Raw genomic sequence first — 19,388 nt, 5'->3', positions numbered from 1 at the left:
GACAAAAGTCCAACAAAACCCAACAAAAACAAAACTTTTTTTCATCTGTGCATCTGCCTCGAGCCGCAGGGAAAGCTCGGGAACAGGTGAAATCTGGCCAGCTGTCAAAATAGCCTGAGCCTTTTTATCGCTCAGAAACAGAGGTGACCTTCAGCCACCGACTGAATGTTCAACCCCTTCTGTTTATTTTCTCACTTAAGAGTTCAGACTCTAGGCGAGGTGCAGATGAGCTAACCCGTGCTATGTCGCCTGAGAGAGAGATAGGGGGACATGCGGGGGAGATATTTTGGAGATGAAGGGAAAAGGCTTGCGGCTCTTTGAGGGGACACAAAGGCTGAGTGGGAGAGAGAGCGGAGAAAGAGAGGGGAGGACAGGGGTGCGTCACGCTTGTCGGCCTGACTGACAGGGGGCCAGAGAGATTAGGTTGAAGGAGTGCAGCATGTCCAGGAGCTGTGAGCCTTCTGTAAACAGCGCGAGGGGAGAAACTGATATTGAACCTGATTTAGTGGAAAAAAAAGACACCAAACAAATAGCAGCTTTAAGTTCGGGAGGGTGACAGAAAAATGGGCAGATCTGTTACTTTTCTGGGAACCAACAGCTGTGGGGGGAAAAAAACAGACACAAGCCAGCCATGGAAACTACTGTAAGGCCAAATCAGTTCCATCCTGATAAGAGGAGGCAGGGTGGTCTGCTGGATGCTGATAGATAGGCAGGATGAGTGCAGAGTGCCACAGGGGGCAACGTTGGGGGGGGCGACTGTCCCTTTCCTCTGACCCTTCCCTGGTTAAACTGGGATTCACCGTTTCATCTGCACACCAGATACACACACACACATACACACATACAAAGACCTCTTCCCTGCTCTTTTCTGTACCAGTGATTTTCTCATTATAAGCAGGTGGGAATCCATCCCCTGCTATGATAAACTGTGCTGAGGAATACAGTTAGATGATAATGATTGCTACCATTTTTAGACACACTAGCAGCTCAGACGATGCCTTCCTATCAGTCCATCTGTCAGTTTGGTCCACAGTGAAATACCATGACAACTAATGTATAGATTGACATGAAATTTCATTCTCTAGAGGATGAATCCTGATGATTTTGGTGATCTCCTGAGTTTTCATTTAGTGCCACAAACAGGTCAAATTTTACACTTGCGAGACGTCGAAGACTTCAGTTTATTAAAGGACACGTTGAAAACCAAAAGACAAATTCCTGTCATGCATATTGTCATAATTAGCACAGGGAGATCTCTGCATATCCACCATGTTACAGTAAATCTGAGGACTGGTCAACAGGTGCACCTAAATACCACTAACTACACACTATATGGTCAAGAACTGATTATGAGACTTTCATTTCAGTTGTAAATAGAGCTTTTTTTTTTTGATACACTCACATATGTCAGGTGATATCAGGCATCCCACTGTAATGAGCTCCACTTTGCTGAGATGCTGGAGACTTGCTAAAGCAATCTGTTGTTTATGCTTGCTCTGTAAACAGCAAACAACACTTTGAAAATGAATGTGAAAAGCTCAAGTGGCCTAAAAAAAGATGATTTAACTTTTCTGGTGTTCTGGTATTTCAGTGTGGATGGCAAACTTTAAAAAAAAAAAAAAAAAAAAAAAAAAAAAAACATCTGAAAACACCAGTGAGGATGGAAAACATGCAGCATGAAACAGCGTATTTAATTTGTCCTCTCTAATGCGGACGGTGTCCTTGGAAACAGAAGTTGGAAGTGTATGTGATCCTCTAATAGTGAACTAGTTCAGTTTTTTTCCAGGCAGAGGAAGCAAGCTGGTTTTCACTTGTGTAGACACACACAAGAAATGAAAGGTATGTAGGTCAATAGTTAAGGCATCTATGTGGTGCCCCTAAACAAGCAGGGAGTACCGTAAGACGATTATGGTTCAGTTCAAGTGGAAAATGCTTGAAATCAGAGGACCTGTACTGAATCAGGAGACAGTCGATCTACAGTATAGCGCTGCATCTACTTGTGTGTGTGTGTGTGTGTGTGTGTGTGTGTGTGTGTGTGTGTGTGTGTGTGTGTGTGTGTGTGTGTGAGGGGTTGGCAAGTTGACAGTGGAATGAAACACAGGCACTGAGATAAAGGGAAAAAGACCAGGAGGGAAAGGCAGGGTTGGCGAAAATAAAAGAGCCTAGTGTGCAGACGATCGAGAAAAACAAGGAGAGACAAAGACAGACAGGGAGATAAAGGGCAGATAGACTGTTCAAGATTTTAGAACCTGTCTGTTAAGCTGGAAGAGATGAGATAGGAGACAGAGTTGTGGTCTCTCTCTCTCACTCTCTGTCTCTTACACACATACCACACACACAAACACGCATATATACACATGATATTTAAGGAGGCTCCTTGTGGTTGGCTCCATTCTGCTATACTACATCTCTATCTTCACCAGGGGCGCCGCATTAATTTCAGAAGTACGAGGGCCAAAAAGTGTGTGTGTATGTATGTGTGTGTGTGTGTGTTAAGGGCAGAACAATTAATCCAAATATTATCTAAATTACAATATGGCCAAGTTCAATATCCAAATCGCAGAGGCTGCAATTTTTTGATAAAGGTAAAACATGTGACAAAACACCATTATAAATGAAGCACTGTGGTGCCTACAAATCTTGTTCTCCAGATGTAAGAAAACATGTTTCTTTGGTACAGACCCCAACAAATGTCACATCATCATGATTTTAATAGTTTTTTTCACTGAAAATGGAAATTGTAATGCAAAAATGATCATTCACACTAATTGTGAGTCATATTGCAATTGTAATATCTGTCAAAATAATCGTAATGACTTTTTTTTTTACCATACTGTGCAGCCCTGGTGTGTGTTAGTGTGTGTGTACCTGTAGCGGTTGATAGACCGGACACGCTTGCACCACAGGGTGGCGGTATAATTCCAAACACAAAGCAGCTAATTAGTGCTTGTGGGATTAGATACAAGCCTTTTTGTTCAATTACCCAAAACTACGAGTTTACAGGACAGTACCGTTTCTGTTTTCAATGCAATATCATGAATTAACCAATTCACACGAACTTTCAAAACGTGTGTGTTGACTGGCTGGTTGTCTGTGGTTTAAAATAAAAATATTCTTCCTGTTCTATGTTTTTATTTTACCTAATGTCTTAAGAATGGAAGGTAATGATTGCAACGTCCTTTTACCGTAAGTGTTGCAATATAGGGGCATTTGCAGGGATCCAGTGATTGGCGACAATCCGGACCCCCGGATTGATCACTGTATCCCAGGCACCGGACTACTTCCAGCACCCTCAGTCTTCACACATCATTACACAGCCATCAGTGCTATACAGAGTACTCATTTACTTTAAGGACCAATTTAACCGTTTTATGCTTAGTTATTTTGCATATGAAAACTTCAGGTAGGTTTGATTGAGAATGTATTCAAAGTTAATCATCCATGTAAAGAGGAGAGAGGCGAAAGACCAGGAGAGCCACTGGAATATTTGCCTGTGCTGATTATGTTTAAATGACAAAAACAGACATTGGAGTTTATTTCTGCCTTATCAATGACTGTGTGTCTGTTTTAAACCCTCATTATTTGTCTTGGTCACTGAAACGGTCAATCTCCAATTCTGTCACATGATGTCCAGTGTTGCCCTTTCTCTGTAAATAACTGTGATATTCAGTCACGCACTAACCCGTTCACTCATTCATAACGTCCGCTATCCAATCAATTTAATTCATATGATGAAGAAAAAAAGCTTGAAATGTGCGTCTACTTACAACTTACTATGTCTCCTGCAACTATTAGTTATTATTTACATCAAAATGCAGGTTGAAAAGTTGTGTGGAGCTATGCTGTTCCTTTTCTTAATTCTAGTGTAATCTGCTATTCTTTGTCTAATTTCTGGAAACATGTTGATTTACATTAGAAATAGGCCATGTTTTAATATTATTATTATTACTACTATATTTTTAATAAAATAATATTTTTAAGATTAAATAATAAAACAATGACTTTAGAGGATGTTTTTGCTGTGTAATTTTGAAAAAGTTATTTGTGTATAGGCCTTTTTCACAGCAGACATTTTTGACTTGTCATAGTAGATAAGGCAGGTGTTCCTTAAAATTGAAATAAATCACACAGGTCTCTGTGGGCAAAAGAGTTTTACTCAGTTTTTGAGGAGGTGGATATTCTGTATATCTGCAGGAATAATCTGTGCTGTAATGTTAACCATTAAAAATAAGCTTTCACTGAAATTGTAGAAAAAGTGGTTTGAAAACGTTCTGTCAAAGCCAAAATTAAGGACATATTTGCATATCAAACAGAATTTTGGCCCTGAATTATGTGTTACATCTCATTTATCTAGAAGCCAGTTGAAAGCTGGTATTCTTCCTCTGGCCATTGAGGTTGGTTGATTCAAAAGTTTTCCAGAGGAAAACAGATTGTGTGAGCTGTGTGATTTGGGTGAAGTGGAAAATGAGTCCCATTTTCTGATGACTTGAGAGAGTTACTGTTCTATGAAATTGCTTGACAAAACCCTGAAATATTCTTGTGTTCAGATGAGCAACAACTGGAATGGCTGTTTAATTTCGATGTGTTTAAACTTTCTAACTTTATCATAAAAGCCTGGAAAAGGGGGCAAGGGAGATTGTTTAATTATTTGACCTTTTCACGCTTTCATACAACCTGATCCACCCATCATCCACCCGGCAATCCATCCATCCCTCCAGTTTCTCTGCCTGCTGTGGAGGATTTTCTGGGGATGTGACTCAGCACAGAGGGCGGCAGCGTAATTAGCAGACATGCTAAAGCGAGCTTATCCCGGCGCTAGGCGGCTAACTCCATGACCTACTTTACAAAGAGGATTTTCCCCACCACTCACTCTGACGATGCGTCTGCTCACCACCGATAACTCTGTGTAACAAATTCACACACAAACACCTACATTCAAACAGTGACACACTCAGCTAAACACTCACACATACATACACACACAAGCACAGGCAGTGTATAGAAACATGCAAGTGTACAGAAACACACACGTACAAAGTGACAGAGCAAGAGGAGAAGTCACATCAAAAGGGAAATCACACACACACACACACACAGTATCAGTTAGAAAGCCTGAAAGCCATGTCAAACCCTGAGCTGATGGTATATGATGCTTGTTATTCTGCCCGTTGCTTCTTGCACGCGCGTGTGTCTGTGTGTGTGTGCACGACGTGTGTGTATCATTCCGCTAGTCTTTATGCAAGCCTGAGCACTCAAATCTAACTCATCCCTCTCCCCGGAGAGTGAGAGAGTGCTCGGCGTGAGAGGAATTCCTGTCTTATCTCCTTATTCGCGAAAAGCTCATCTTGTCTTGTGTTGTTTGTTCCTGCATATTACCCTGTCTCCGTTTTCCCTTCTCGGCTTGCTCCTGACAAACACCTCCCTCTGCCCCCCCCTCACGTACTCCTCTTTCCCCTCTGTCTTTCTGTCTCACCTGAGGATTCTTCCTACCTGTCTTTTCTTTGTGAGGTGCAATGAGCTGTGGAAGTTATTGACCAGCAAGGCACTTAATGAGGTTGATACAACGAGTGACCAGAGACCTCTAACTTTTTTTTTTTTTTTTTTTTACAAGCACACCTCATTAAAGCTCGGCCAAAGAGAGAGAGAGAGAGAGGGAGAGAGCGACGATTTCTGAAACACAGTAAAATTGGATTCTGATACGTGATTATTCCATTTACCTGTGAGGAAGCCAGGGAACAGGGAGGGGGAAAAAAAGCATTTGAGGGAGAAGTAAAGAGAGGGAAAAGTTCTGAGTAGGAGGAGAGATGCTGAGGCAGCCAGGGAGCTCAATGCAGAAACTTCCTTTAATCTACACATCAAATGAGAGGGAGAATGAGAGCAGCAAAGTGCCTTGTCTGGTTTTTGTGTTGGTGCGAGTGTGTGTGTGTGTCTGCGTGCTTGTGTCTGCATGAAAAAATATGTGTGAGTGTGTGTGTGTGTGTGTGTGCGTGCGCAGGCAAAGGGCTGATTACAATAACAAAGAGCTAGCAGTTGGAAGCGATGTAGCAGCGTTTTACTCCGGCACAGCCTCGATCAGAGAAGTACTACCAGATAATTAAAACCAATAAAAATCACACCATGTTCATGTTCTGTTTTGACCCCAAGCTTTTTTTTAAATTTTTTTTTTTAAACCCAACTGTTCTTTATTGCTTTCTTGTTATTTTTATCTCTGCTCGTTTTGTGTTTTTGAGAGAGGATGACTGCCCGCTATGATTTTAAACAAACACAATCTGTGCCAATTGTCCAGGCAGGGAATGAATGGAGCACAAAGGCAACCGAAAATAAAAGAAAAAGTCGTTGAGAGGAAAAAAGTTCGGGGTTTTTTTTATACTCTGAAATGGTATTGCCCTCCAGGGATTACTTAGGGGCGACTGGTGATTAAGTGGTACTGCCCAGAGCTGGGGGGGAAATCGTTTGGGTGGTGATGCTAACCAGTCACAGTCAGTGAATCTCTGGTATGTGACCACCGAAGAAGTGCTCGGACTTCTGTGCCACCGGTCTACACGAACACACAAAGAAACCACATCAGAATTCCCCCCAAATTACAGGAGACTGCTGTATAAGATGCAATTAGTGCCTGTAGTGCTTTGTTCATTACGCTGTTTTCAAATCTAATTAGACTTTGGGTATCTCACAACAGGGGCTGACATGATTACAGCCAGGATCCATATGCTTCATAATTAGTATTCTAACAAGCGTATGTGTATAAATACGTACTGTATACCTAAGAAACTCCATACAGTCTCAGCTAATCCTCACAGAGAGAGCTTGTCCATTCATCCATTACAGATCTGACACCTAAGCCTTTCTCTATTGGGTTTCAAAGCATTAGTTAAAATTCACAGGGCCAAATTATGTAAAGGTGGATTCTCATGCATGTGGACACACAGCTAAATCAGATATTTATGACTCCTATTGACCCTAGATTAAATGTTTCCTGCCCTCTGATTGGCTAACCTCCAGGAGGACCTCTGACCTGCCGCCTATAAGGTCACAGCAGCTGGGTCATTTATCACAAGTGTCCGTCTCTGGTTTCTCAATCTTCTCTTATGACTCATTTCACGATCCCCCGCTGTCTTTTCCCACACCCTTTTCTTGCTCTCTGCCTGCTTTACGCATGACAGAAAAAGAACTAGAGTCCAAGCTAGCTCTTGTCCTCATCTAACACCATGTTAGAGGTCTACACACACCAAAGTACGCCGACACAGACGGGAGCTAGAGTGCCGTGATGACACACAGTGAGGAGCCACTTGAAAATGAAGGATGGACATGTTTGACGAGCTGTAAGAGAGACAGACATGACGAGGGAAGGTGTGTGTGTGTGTGTTTGGGGAAAAAAAGACGGTGGGGGAGGTGCAATCCTGGCTCATAAAAAAAAAGACACCCACCCTACCCAGGCAACAGACAGCTGGAGTGACAAACAAGGGGCACATGGAGAGAAGAAAGTGAGAAAAGCGAAAGCCAGAGTACATTAAAGGAGGAGAATAAGAGGTGTACAACAACAACGAGGACCACACAGAATGATGAGGAGGAGAGACGAGGCGACGGGGGTACACGTGAAAGAGAAAGGAAAGAATTGGGCTTGAAGAGGTGTGGAGAGGGAACACATGGCTCTTTTGGTTCTGGAGGGAGAGTGAGAGAGAGAGAGAGAGAGAGAGAGGGCCCAGCTGGCGTGGGGGAGGAGAGAGGAGGGAGACAGGGAGAGCAGAAGCGGTGAAAATATGGGGTGGGATACTGAAGAGAGGGAGATGAAGAAAGATGCGGCCCTGTTCTCCTCAACTCGGGTGTTTTCCATCTCATCTGTGTGAGTGGGTCTGGGTGTAATTCATTCATTGTTACATGGCTCTGTTTCAAGAATGACTGTGTGTGTGTGTGTGTGTGTGTAGGGGTGAGGTTAGGCGACTCACAGCTGTCTTCCTCCTCGGTGATAGCGCTGACAACATAACAAGCGTACACGAAGCCCAGGAGCTGTGAACACACAAGCAAACAAGAGAGGTTAGACGACACAGAACTGATAATGTGCAGATTATTTATAGTGTATGTGTCAAGATAATACACAACATTTGGAAAAGTGCAAGCTTTGTGGGGACACAGCCTCTATTTGAGAGATGGTAGCTGTGTGTTCTCAGGGACCCCACCGGTGTGCAGATGATGTAAGACTGAGCAAAGAACATCTCAAGAGCTGAAAGGATTCCTTGATTAATTCAACAATTAAACAATTAAACAATTCATTTAAAATAATAATAATTCTTAATTGCAGCCTTAAAACAGCTATAATTTCTTTGTTTTGATAATGACAATAGATCAAATGACCATGTGTGATATGAAAGAAGTCCCCCACAGTGATGAACCTGCAGAGGATGATCACCTGGCTCTGCAGCTCCCCTCAGCTCTACGGAGCTTTATAGCATCTTTCATCTCATTGTTTTGGATTACTTTACTGCGTTGGATCAGTCTCACTCTCATTAGGGTAAGTTTTGGTCACAGCAGGCAGCTGTGTAAAGCAAACCCTACTGAAAAAAAAATCCATTGCGCACACTTTCTCAGCATCAAACGGCAAACAGACAAAGTTAGTGACAAGCTGGTGAACATAGTGGAGCATTAAGTCACAAGAGAGCCAGATAATTCCCTCAGGAGCTGGCGGAGTCCCAAAAAAGTAGAGTGAATGTTGGACTTTTATCAGGTGGACACCAAGCAGAAATTACTATGGCTTGAGGCTGAAGCCAATGTGCAATGGATCTGACAGCCACTAGATGCTGGCTCCAAAAAAATCCATGACTCCAAACTGACTGCTATTCAAAAGGAGCCAGTTTCTATCTAGAAAGTCAATCATTTTTTAAAATGAGCCATTATGGTCCCATTTGCTAAAATCGGGCACTCTAATAATTTGCTGGTGGTTATTTTGGAGATGATTGCTCCTCTAATAAGATCTGAAGACTCATAGTAGCTTTGATGTCTGCTGTCTGGGCGTTGATTGACAGCTGTGATTGACAGTTTGCTCACCTGATGCTCTCCCCGGGTCCAGGGCACTGAATCAGACTATCCTCACAATATTGCAGTCACTTTGATGTTACTTGATTATGAGACCTGCCCTGTTAGCACAATTTAGCCAGTTCACAGCTCACAACATGGCCCATAAAGAGTGCTGATAGCAAACCGTAAAAAATAAACACATTCATGTTTTACTCTGCTTTAATATTTGTGTCTGCAACTGCCGGAGTTGACGGGGCTTCTAGTGTGTACATATAGTAGCTCGTACGCACAAACGCACCAGAGCAAGCACATGAGTGACTGTACGGCGACAGACGTGCGGGCAAACATACAGTGCTGAGAATAGCCTGTGGAACTGGCAGATGGCTGTCATCCACTCAGAAACAGACCCAGTGAGAGACAGAGACTGAGACACAGTCTCTCTCCACCCAGCCATCCATCCATCATTTGGCACTCCGCCATGCCAATTAAAACAGCGTCGGGCACGCTGCCCTCCTTGCACGCTGGGTACACAAACACAGAACCAAAGGGGGAAATGACTGTGTGTGACGGTGGCTATTTATATAACATTCACTCAACCTATAACTTGGCTTACGCAATTATAAAAAGATACAAAGATGACATGCAGTTTGCAGGTCTTTCATCTCTATCAGTTAGCTTTCATTTCATTTTTCATGCGTACAATATAGTTGGCCTTTATTGAAGTTCATGCAGATGTAGATTAAATGTTTTATTTATGAATGAAACGCAGGTGTGGTGTCTGGTGGGAAAGGGAATGGGTCTGTCTCTGTGTGGGCTAGATAAGATACACAACTCTTCTCTCTGCTTCTCTCTCACTCGGTTTTTTCTCTTCAATATCTAATTGCAGGTCTCACCCCATCCATTACAGTGGCAGTGAAATGGGGGTGAATTAGCATATGTATAAAGCTAGTGTCAAACACAAGATGGTGTTAACAGCAGGGGGCACACCCTGTACTGTATGGATGTGTGTGTGTCCATGTGTGTTTTTCCTTTAAAAGTGTGCACTATGTGTGTGCTTGTGTAAGTTAATATCTATGCATGAGAGCACGTTTGTTTACTTTTTTACAATGGGCTGAGATTACTCTTGTGGTCTAGGATCGAGTCAAACGTAGTTCAGCCAACATGTCACAACAGAGGAGGCTTGAGGCTGAGGAAAAAGCAACATTTTGGGTAACAAATTGAAGGAAAAACCAACACACAATGTCTTAGAGAGGTGTTGAGCCATCACGAGCTGCTCTTTGGTTCAGTACTCTCTGGCATAGATATTCTAAGCCTGTGGAACATAACTGGAGGGATGAAACACCATTCTTCCTAAAGATATTCTCTCATTTGGTGCCTGCTATCAGAAACGTAGCTTCCTCCTGCATTAGCATTCAGTTGTGCTCATGATCATTGTGTATCTCAGACTCTGCTATGGGGGGGGGGGGATTTGAGAGCTCATGGACAGTCTGTGTCAAGCTTGTTCAGATTTGATACAGAGTATCACGAGTGGAGAAACACTGCCAAACATAATAATTTTCCAAAGTTGTAAAATCCAGTCACACAGTATTATAAACTGCTGTACAGTGTTTTGTCATCTTATAAGCTTTGTAAACCTTCCTAGTGCCCATTTCGCAGACATGTTTTGCGTTTCTGCTTGCACACGAATCACGAATGGCGGCAACATCATGTTTCACAAATTATTATCACTCTCAAATTTCAGATAAATTTGTGAGTCCTGCAGGGCTTTCATGTGATCATGCATGTGTCGCAAATATGGTGTTTGTTTAGATTCTAGTAACTTGGCACGAAAAGCGAGAGGAGATGACCACATGTTGCAAATTGCAGACTTTCAAAAGAGGCCCCTGGATTACATTTCATCGTCTCACTGGTACCTGAAGCAACATGCCCAGAATAACACAGTGCCTTACATCTGTTGTGCTGTTTTTGGTCGGAACACCCAGTGAGTGACCCCTCATGCACTGTATAGAAGAAGCTAAATTCCTTATGTTTCATATATTGAGGTTTTTCTTTAATTGGTCAACTGTCAGTATCTGTGTGTGTGTGTGTGTGTGACAGAGAGAGAGAAGAGCAAAGAGTGTCGCTCTACTCCCTACAGATGTTTTCATCAAAGAAATTTAATGAGCGAAAACACAATCATGTTGAGGTGATGATGACAGAAACAGTATGAAATCAGTCTTGATCTAAAGACATGCTATCGCCTTGAGGATAAAAAAAACCACACAACACGACTGACACGCTGTAGCTACTTTTAGCTGCAATGCACACTTAAAAATAGCAGTTGTGAATAGGCAAATCCAACACACCACAAATTTCAAACTGAATACTTTTAATGAATAAAGGTCAAAGCTTGGGGTTGTGGTTATATGGACTATAAAGAAGGACTATAAGTAATATGCATACTCATGTCTGCCCATCACGGGCTGATCTTAAACCACTTTGACTTCTAGTTTTCTTTTCTATGGCTTTGGCACATCAAGTGTGATGTACAGGAAGCTAATACGATCAGAGAATTGACTACTTGTGGCACTTTGCTGGAGGCATTGCTGTCCTCAGCCAATATAGGTCAGTGTCCTAAATAACAACTGACAATTCCACTTATATCTCCTTACACATTAACTGGCCTTAAATCACGCTCATAAAGTCCCTGTCTCTCTCCCCCCCCCCAACACACACACACACACACACACACACACACACACACACACACACACACACACACACACACACACACACACACACACACACACACACACACACACACACACACACACACACACACACACACACACACACACATCCCTGAGCTTCTTCTCTGAGTCCCCCCTGGCACTTCTGGAGTTCAGGGGTCATTTTAGAAATTAATGTCATATTAATTAAGCTCATAAAGCCACTGCCTGTCCTCTGAGAATCGATCTAAGTCTGTCTATGAGGACATGCCACACTAAAGCCAACTAATTTGCCTGTCAATCATTTGTTTTTTTTTTATCTTGTGCTCTGCACTTTTTTCAACTGTTAGTGATTTTGTGTCCTTGTTTTACTGTTGTTGACCTTCCTCTCTGCTCTCTCTCCTCCTCTGCAGGTTGTTGGGCAGTGAACAGTGATCAGGATCCTAACAACTGACTGAGAAGAAAGCACACAGGCACAGAAAGTTCAGTGCTGGATGTGGCAAAACATCAAAAGCAAAGCTGTCCTCCAGTGGGCCTTCATTTACTATTTACTATGTTGCAGAGGAAACTTAAGGATGCATTTGTGATAATGCAGCATTATCTGTGTTTCTTCTCTCAGATAATGAGGGTGAAAAGAAGTTCAAGGCTCCGGCATTCGTGTGAGTGCGCGTGTGAGAAGGCTGCCAGCTGCTGAGATAGAAAAAAAAGGTTACTTTTATTTGCATAGGCTAATGAAGGTCATGTTTACACTGAATGTGCCGATCCAGAAAGACACATTACTACCTTTGACAACGCACACTCACTCATCAACATCAGTCCACTAGGCATGACTCATATTTCATGTTCAGAAGATTGAACTTTTCTCAGTTATTCTAGACAACTACGTTTGGATGCCTGTCAAGACATTGCCAAAACTAAAATAATTCAATTATCAACAGACACTTGCTAAACACTCACTAGTTATGGGTTCTCAACTGTGAGTATTTGCTGCTGCTCTCTTTTTAATATCATTGAGTTTTGGCCTGTTGGTCCGACAAAATAAATCAATTTGAATATGCCATCTTTGGCTCTGAGAAAAATTTTAAAGGGCATTTTTCACTATTTTCTGAAAATTTTGACACAATTAATCAATTACTTGAAAACATTATTGACAGGTTAATTGATTATGATGATGCTAATTAGTTGCAGCCTTATATCTATCTGCCTCTTAGTATTCTGCTACCGACTGGCCTGTGCACGTGTGTATGCGATGATGTAAATCTGCGTCCATCTACAAGCTAACTAACACAGTATTGATTGTAGCTCAGTGTCAAGAATGAAACTCACTAAGTGTACTTTAATGAAGGGAATTTGTAGGTAAAATATATCACAAGAGGAAGAGAGAACAGCGAGAGAGAGAGACAGAGAGAGAGAGGTGCAGATGTCTTGTAGGTTAATTACACAGGACTTTCTGCCTGACAATACGGCGCAGGCTTCTCTGCACAAAATTAGATGTGTGTGTGTGTGTGTGTGTTTGTGTGTGTGTGGGCAGCTGCATGTTTAATGACAAAACATGATGAGATAGGGACTGCTGAGACCGCATCCACCTGTTCTTTTCTACCAGCCCCCCTCTCCAAATGTGAACACACACACACACACACACAACCAATCTATACAGCTAGGACCACATGGGGTTGTTAAGTATCTGCATTGCTGATTTGCATCTTCCACATCAAATAACTGCAAGGAACAGCATGCTAATGTACAAAAAAAAACACAACACACAAACACAAGAGGAGAAAAAGCTGCATAAAGAAAGAAAACACAACTTGATCTTCATGTAGCCGTATATCGAAGAGTTTAGATGATGTCTGACTGAGCGGAAGGGAGAGAAATGGTACTCTCTGGACCAAGAAACAAGAAATGGACAGGCAGGTAAATAAAACAACCAGTACACTCTCAACAAGCAAAAAGAAAAACAAGTATGCCACAAGAGGAGGTTTACTCCTTTAATGTTGCTTGTTTTTCACTTCTAAGTTCTCCCGTGTTCACTCTCCTTCTTGCCTTCTCTCAGAAGTTTAAAAAGAACCAAATATTAGAGTAAAATTAATCTGAGGAAAATCCATTTCCCCGCAAAACAGATTAACAATTAAAGCTCTTGGCAGAGACAGCCTTTGAAGTATAATGGCGGGCAGTCATGTTTTTATGATGTACTGCGAGTAGCCTGACACAATATTCAGTGGCCAGCTGGAGACTAATTTTCCTCTCTGGTCTTGAGGTCTTTCTCTTCTTCTTCTCTGTTTTTGGCAGCAGCCAGCAGACCTAATAACTGCTCACTACTGCATCATAAGTCTTTTAATCCCGGGGATCTTTATAATCCATTGAGGCAGATGCCGTAAAACTTACAGTGTGCTTACAATGCAATGTCAGCACTGACATATTACAGAGGGGCTTTATGCTATTATTATACTAGACAATGCATGGCCATTTACTTATTCTGGACAAATTACTAGACTTCAAATACGAGCACATCAAAGATCCCTGTAGTTGGCTCCCTATGCAGCATACGCACAAATAGAAGAAAAAAAAAAAAACATATTCGCCCCAGTGGTGATGGTTGATCAGCATGAGAGTTTGAAAACACAACGCGGACTAATGGACTTATCAAAGGGAGCACTCTGACCTTTTGGATGGATGAGGGGGTGGGTGGGGTGGTCATGCTGTTTTCATGCTGAACTGAGTGAACTTGAAAAATCCGCAAAACACACACACCCGGCCCGATAGGAAAGCACAGCCCCGAGCAATAATCACAGGGGTCTGCCCACACTAGGCCTGCTCAGGGGACCCCTCTAATCAACCGTTATTTCGTCCCCCCACCCTAGCCGCTGGCATTAAACAAGTCGCGCTTTAACGTAGACCGGTGACTGACATGACAGAGCCCATCTAAGCTCCAGAGAAAACCGAGAGATGGAGCAAAAGTGACAGTGAAAAAGTGAGTGGCGGAGGCAGGAAGAGAGAGAAAAATGTGCATTGTCATTTTAGTTGGTGGGAATACGATAGACATGAAAGGTCAAACTGTGTGAGATCTGGGCAGGAAAAGGAGACAGGAAGAGAGACAGAGCTGATGGGGGGGGAAATAGATGAAAAAAAGAGGAAATAAGCAATGGAACGAGAGATTGACGCAGACTGCCGTTCCTCCCATTATCTGCTACCACACAAAAATCCCAATGCTGGTTCCCAGGGAATAGGGAGGCAATAGAAGAAAGCATTGCCTGTGGCAGCAATAACCTCTGCTAAATGATATATCTGTGTGTGTGTGTGTGTGTGTGTGTGTGTGTGTGTGTGTGTGAGCACTTTTCTTGGGCTGTTTCATAAGCTCACCAGCTCTGACAACCCCTTGACATCTCCTTCTACTCCCTTTATCGTGTACGAGTTATGTCTACCGATGTAAACTGAATATCACATCTTGCACATCTTTTTTTCTTCTTCTCTCTCTCATATCTTTCTTCCTAACTACCCTCCATCTCACCGGAGCTGTTTTCTCAGACTCAACTGTTTTATTCAACAGTCGAGGCGGTGCACGGGAGCAAAAGAAGACAGGATGATGGGAGGATTAGAGAGAGTGGGAGAAAAAAAAAAAAAAAGAAACGAGTGTGGGTTTTCCACTGACTGCATTGACAGAAATCAGTCATTATTATGACTGTGGCAGAAAACCAACCATTCAATAGCAATGTGTACTGTTGGATGGATGGTTGGGTTTCAGTAAAGGCAACAAAGAATATTAAGAAGGGCAGATGGAGCAAAACACTCCCCTCAGTGATAAATGAATAATGCGTTATCCCAGTTTGAAAATGTTGCCTCTACTTCAAGCTCACCCTTTAAACTGCAAAGTTACTTTTTCGCTGAACGTAGCCTGCGGTGGCAATAAACAACAACACAGTGCTGAATTTACCAAAACCACAGTTTCACTTCTGAATGGCTTCCTCCTGACTCATGATGAATCTGAGCAGATAGATGACAGTGATGCCTCCATTACTGGGCCAATGGATCCACATTTTTCATCTTAATGAAACATGCTCCTTGGAGCCCAAACTAAATATTTAATGGCCTCTCACGGCGACCTTGAAAACCACTATAACAAAGACAAAGGGACACCCCACTTTCTTCCTTTTCTTTTCATTCATTCTTTCAACTCTCTCTGTCTGTCTTTCTGTCTCTCTCCCCTCTCTTCCACCAGGGAAGACAAAGGACGAACCGAGACAAGAGTGGACATCTCAAAGGACTTTGCTTTCCTAACCCAAGTGCTCTGCTTTTAGCTTGAGTGGAAGCGAGCATTCAAGGAAAATTATGCCATTTGTGACAACTCTAGGGAGCGGTTTCCACAGAGATGCCATTGAATGCTTGGTTGGACATCAGCCATGTAAAAATGCAGGCAAATGTGTGTTACCATTTCACATGGAGGAGTAGAAATCGAACCGTAGCGAGGAATAAACCAGTTCGGTCCCTATAGTGCAGGGGCTAATGAGGTTGAGTGTGAGAGTTAGGGCTGTAATGTGAGTTCAGCCATTTTATTACCTTTCTCCATGGGGGTGATAGGATGAATGGTACAATCCACTGCCTCATGATGAATCTGAGCAGGGTGGCTCAGATTCAAGGTGGCACACTGGATGCCACTTCTAGCTTTCTACTGTGTAGTTAACTGCTTTGACGGTGCAGTCCCTGATGGAAATTAGTCCGAGATTAGATTGTAAGAATGAAAACCAACAGGACGCCGAAACCCACTGATGTACTATAGTTCAAGGCTGATGAAGCTGCTGTGTATTATTAGCTCTCTTTCTCTCTTTTTCTCGGTCACACACTGCCACCATTAATTCCACTCCACACGCAGTGACAGTGAGTGTGAGAAATAGGCGTGAGTGTGTATGCGTGCATTGCAATGGAGTCAGAGTGCGTGGAGGTGAACGCTGCTGTGTGTAAATGTGCATGTCTGAAACCAAGTACTCACTGTGTGAATGCTGCTGAGAGTCCTGGCTCTGGTCCAATATGAGGTTAGTCAGTCATACATGAGTGTGTGCAAATGCGCATGCTGGCAGGATGTGTGTTTCTGGTGTACTCATACAAAGCTGTATAAAGAGGACAATAACAGTCCTTCCAGTGTTTGAGTAACCTGTTAGTAGCTGGCAGGTCTAAGCCTCAGCCAGACAAAACAACAGATCAATTTTTCATTCAGTGACCCGGGCAGAGGAAGGGTGGCTGCAATAGACAAAATAAAAGCCTGCTGTGGAAGTATATTGAGAAAAGTGTTTGAAGGGAAACAAAAACATCACCTTCCTTTCTATCATGTTCACCTTTCCCACACATGAATCCTACAGTGAGTGAGGCCGCTGCTGGGATTAAGTATGTAATATGACTGGTGACTTCCTGTGACATGTTCACACATGTATGTCTCTGCAGAGAGAGAGTCACATGTGCATTGCTGACTTGTACTCACAGCAACAAGGATCTGCGTGCCGCTATGCACGACCTCGATGTACTGGTAGTCCATGAGACAGCCCATGACGGTGATGTAGGAGTGGCTCTCTGTGGTGTGGACCCCTGGAGCCTGCGGCATCTCTCTTCTCACACAGCCTGGCCCGTGTTCGCTCCACCAGGAGTGATGGGCTGAGATGTTAAATGTCAGCAGGTCGCTGTCCTGGAATGAGAGAAAAAAGTGTTTAGTTGGACTGAAGTCATTACTTACACTGTACTATCATTTATTCTTTATGAAACAAAGGACGGATCACGGGTCAGGATGTGGAAACTCTGGACACTTCTGGTAGACGCTGGATGGTTTTTATGGCTGATCTCTATTGCTAAAAGGGTTGATTCATCCAAATTACAAAACACATGTTCTTACTTACCCGAAGCTTTATTTAGCTGTGTAAACAGCTTTGGTTTTGATTTTATTTTCCCACATTTCAATATAGATTTCTGCTGTCACCCCAATACAAATGATGTGAGTGGAGATTTTGTTTGTGGAGGTCAAAGCACTGAAAAATTATAATTTAACAGCAATGTTTCTTTCCAAAAACAAAATCCTGTTTGTCAGGATAATCCACAGACCTTAAAGTCAGGCCTCAAAAGTTTTTTTTGGATCTACTTTTCAGTAAAGAAACTGTTGACAATGTGTTTTGAAGTTTATTTATAGAATTTTTTGTAGTTTAGTCACTGCTGTGAGCACTAAAAATTAAATTCCATTCACCTCCATTGTATTGTGGTAGAGGCAGAAACCAGGGCAAATAAAAATATCTACCTGATGGCTCGATACTCCTAATGGTAAGTGAGAAAATATGTTTTTTTTTTTCATGATTTGGTTGAACTAACCCTTTCATACTTTTAACTGACGACTGACAACACATACAGTTGAAAGGAGAACCTGAGTTTGTTGTTTTCAAGGAAAGTTTCACAACTTGAGCAACATCAGGAACTACTAGAGCCAGCATTTTATAGACATCACTCTTTTACACCCTGATGATGTCCAATCAGCACACAGCCATATAAGCCCCACACATACAGACACTCACACCAATCAATACCCCAATACAGCAATCTAACCCTGCATCTGCCCCTCGGTGACAAGACATGCATTATTAACAGAGCCGAGCGCTGTTAGGAAACATCTCCTAACCCATCAACCCCCACTCACACATGTACATATCAACAACACACACACAGCGGTACTTTAAAACAACAGATCCGTGCAGTCGGTGTAAACAATCTGCAACAGGGCTCATGTAGAAAAGTAAAATGATACAACTATAAATTATTCCTCTCTGTTCTTTTTGATCACTTATCACAACCCTCTGCCTCTTATTTTTATTCTGTCATTCCCCTCGCACACACACACACAGGCACAAAAACAAGGGCGACTGAAGGTCAATAGGTAGGACAGTGAAGACTAATGACTTGACAGATGCCATTGACTAGGGAAACCATCTCGATCCAAGCTGCAGCCGCTCTCATGACTGGAGTACGTCAGCGGCACATATTGAAGAGGCTTTTGGCAACTTACTGTCAGGAGTGTTATTGTTATGCTCCCATGCACCCCAAAGCACAAATCAATCCCTCCATATCATAGATTCAAGGTTAGTCGACTGATACCGCTCACACTATTTTCTTTAACAAAAGTCAATACATATTTGGAGACAATTCTGTTACTGGAATCACTGGAGACATAAGGCATTCTATAAAGATAAACATCAAATGATTAGAATCGTATTTCTCATGATGTATTGCTTCTGAAATACGGAGAGAAGAGTTTGTGTTTGTGTGATCACATCAGGGAGAAAACCTGAGTGGCTAACTGGATGTTGCAGACTCTTCTGGGTCTGATGAGAGTCTCATATTTACTTAGATTTCACAAAAGGTGTGTGTGCACAGTGGTTGCATATTGATTCATGAGCTGGTGAGAATATGTAAGTGTGGTCTGCTTTCATTTGGAAAACAAAGTCCGCAGTCAGACTCTGGGGTCAGACAGAGAGAGAGAGAGAGAGACAGAGAGAGAGAGAGGCAGAGGAAAGTCAACTGTTTTAGGCTGCGTCCACACTAAGGCAGATGAATATGAAAAGTCAATTTACACTGCGTCAACACTGCGTCATTTTTTAAAAGTTCACACTGAAATGCAAGAAAAATAAGAAAACCTCTTCTTAT

General features: G+C 42.5%; 1 protein-coding gene across 3 annotated transcripts in view; it reads right to left on the bottom strand.

The window, feature by feature from the left end:
• nkain4 (sodium/potassium transporting ATPase interacting 4) overlaps window positions 1-19,388 on the bottom strand; it is a 55,406-nt gene that overhangs the window by 3,565 nt on the left and 32,453 nt on the right. For all 3 annotated transcript variants that reach the window (XM_044351584.1, XM_044351585.1, XM_044351586.1), the window contains 2 exons: window positions 17,191-17,391; window positions 7,947-8,007 (listed from right to left, as the gene is read on the bottom strand). In XM_044351584.1, the coding sequence (XP_044207519.1) occupies window positions 7,947-8,007; window positions 17,191-17,391 (262 nt within the window). The remainder of the gene's footprint in view (window positions 1-7,946; window positions 8,008-17,190; window positions 17,392-19,388) is intronic.

Source organism: Thunnus albacares, chromosome 5 (genome assembly GCF_914725855.1).
Source record: "Thunnus albacares chromosome 5, fThuAlb1.1, whole genome shotgun sequence".
In the NCBI taxonomy this organism is placed as follows: domain Eukaryota; kingdom Metazoa; phylum Chordata; class Actinopteri; order Scombriformes; family Scombridae; genus Thunnus; species Thunnus albacares.
This window is presented reverse-complemented; position numbering and strand designations above follow the sequence as displayed.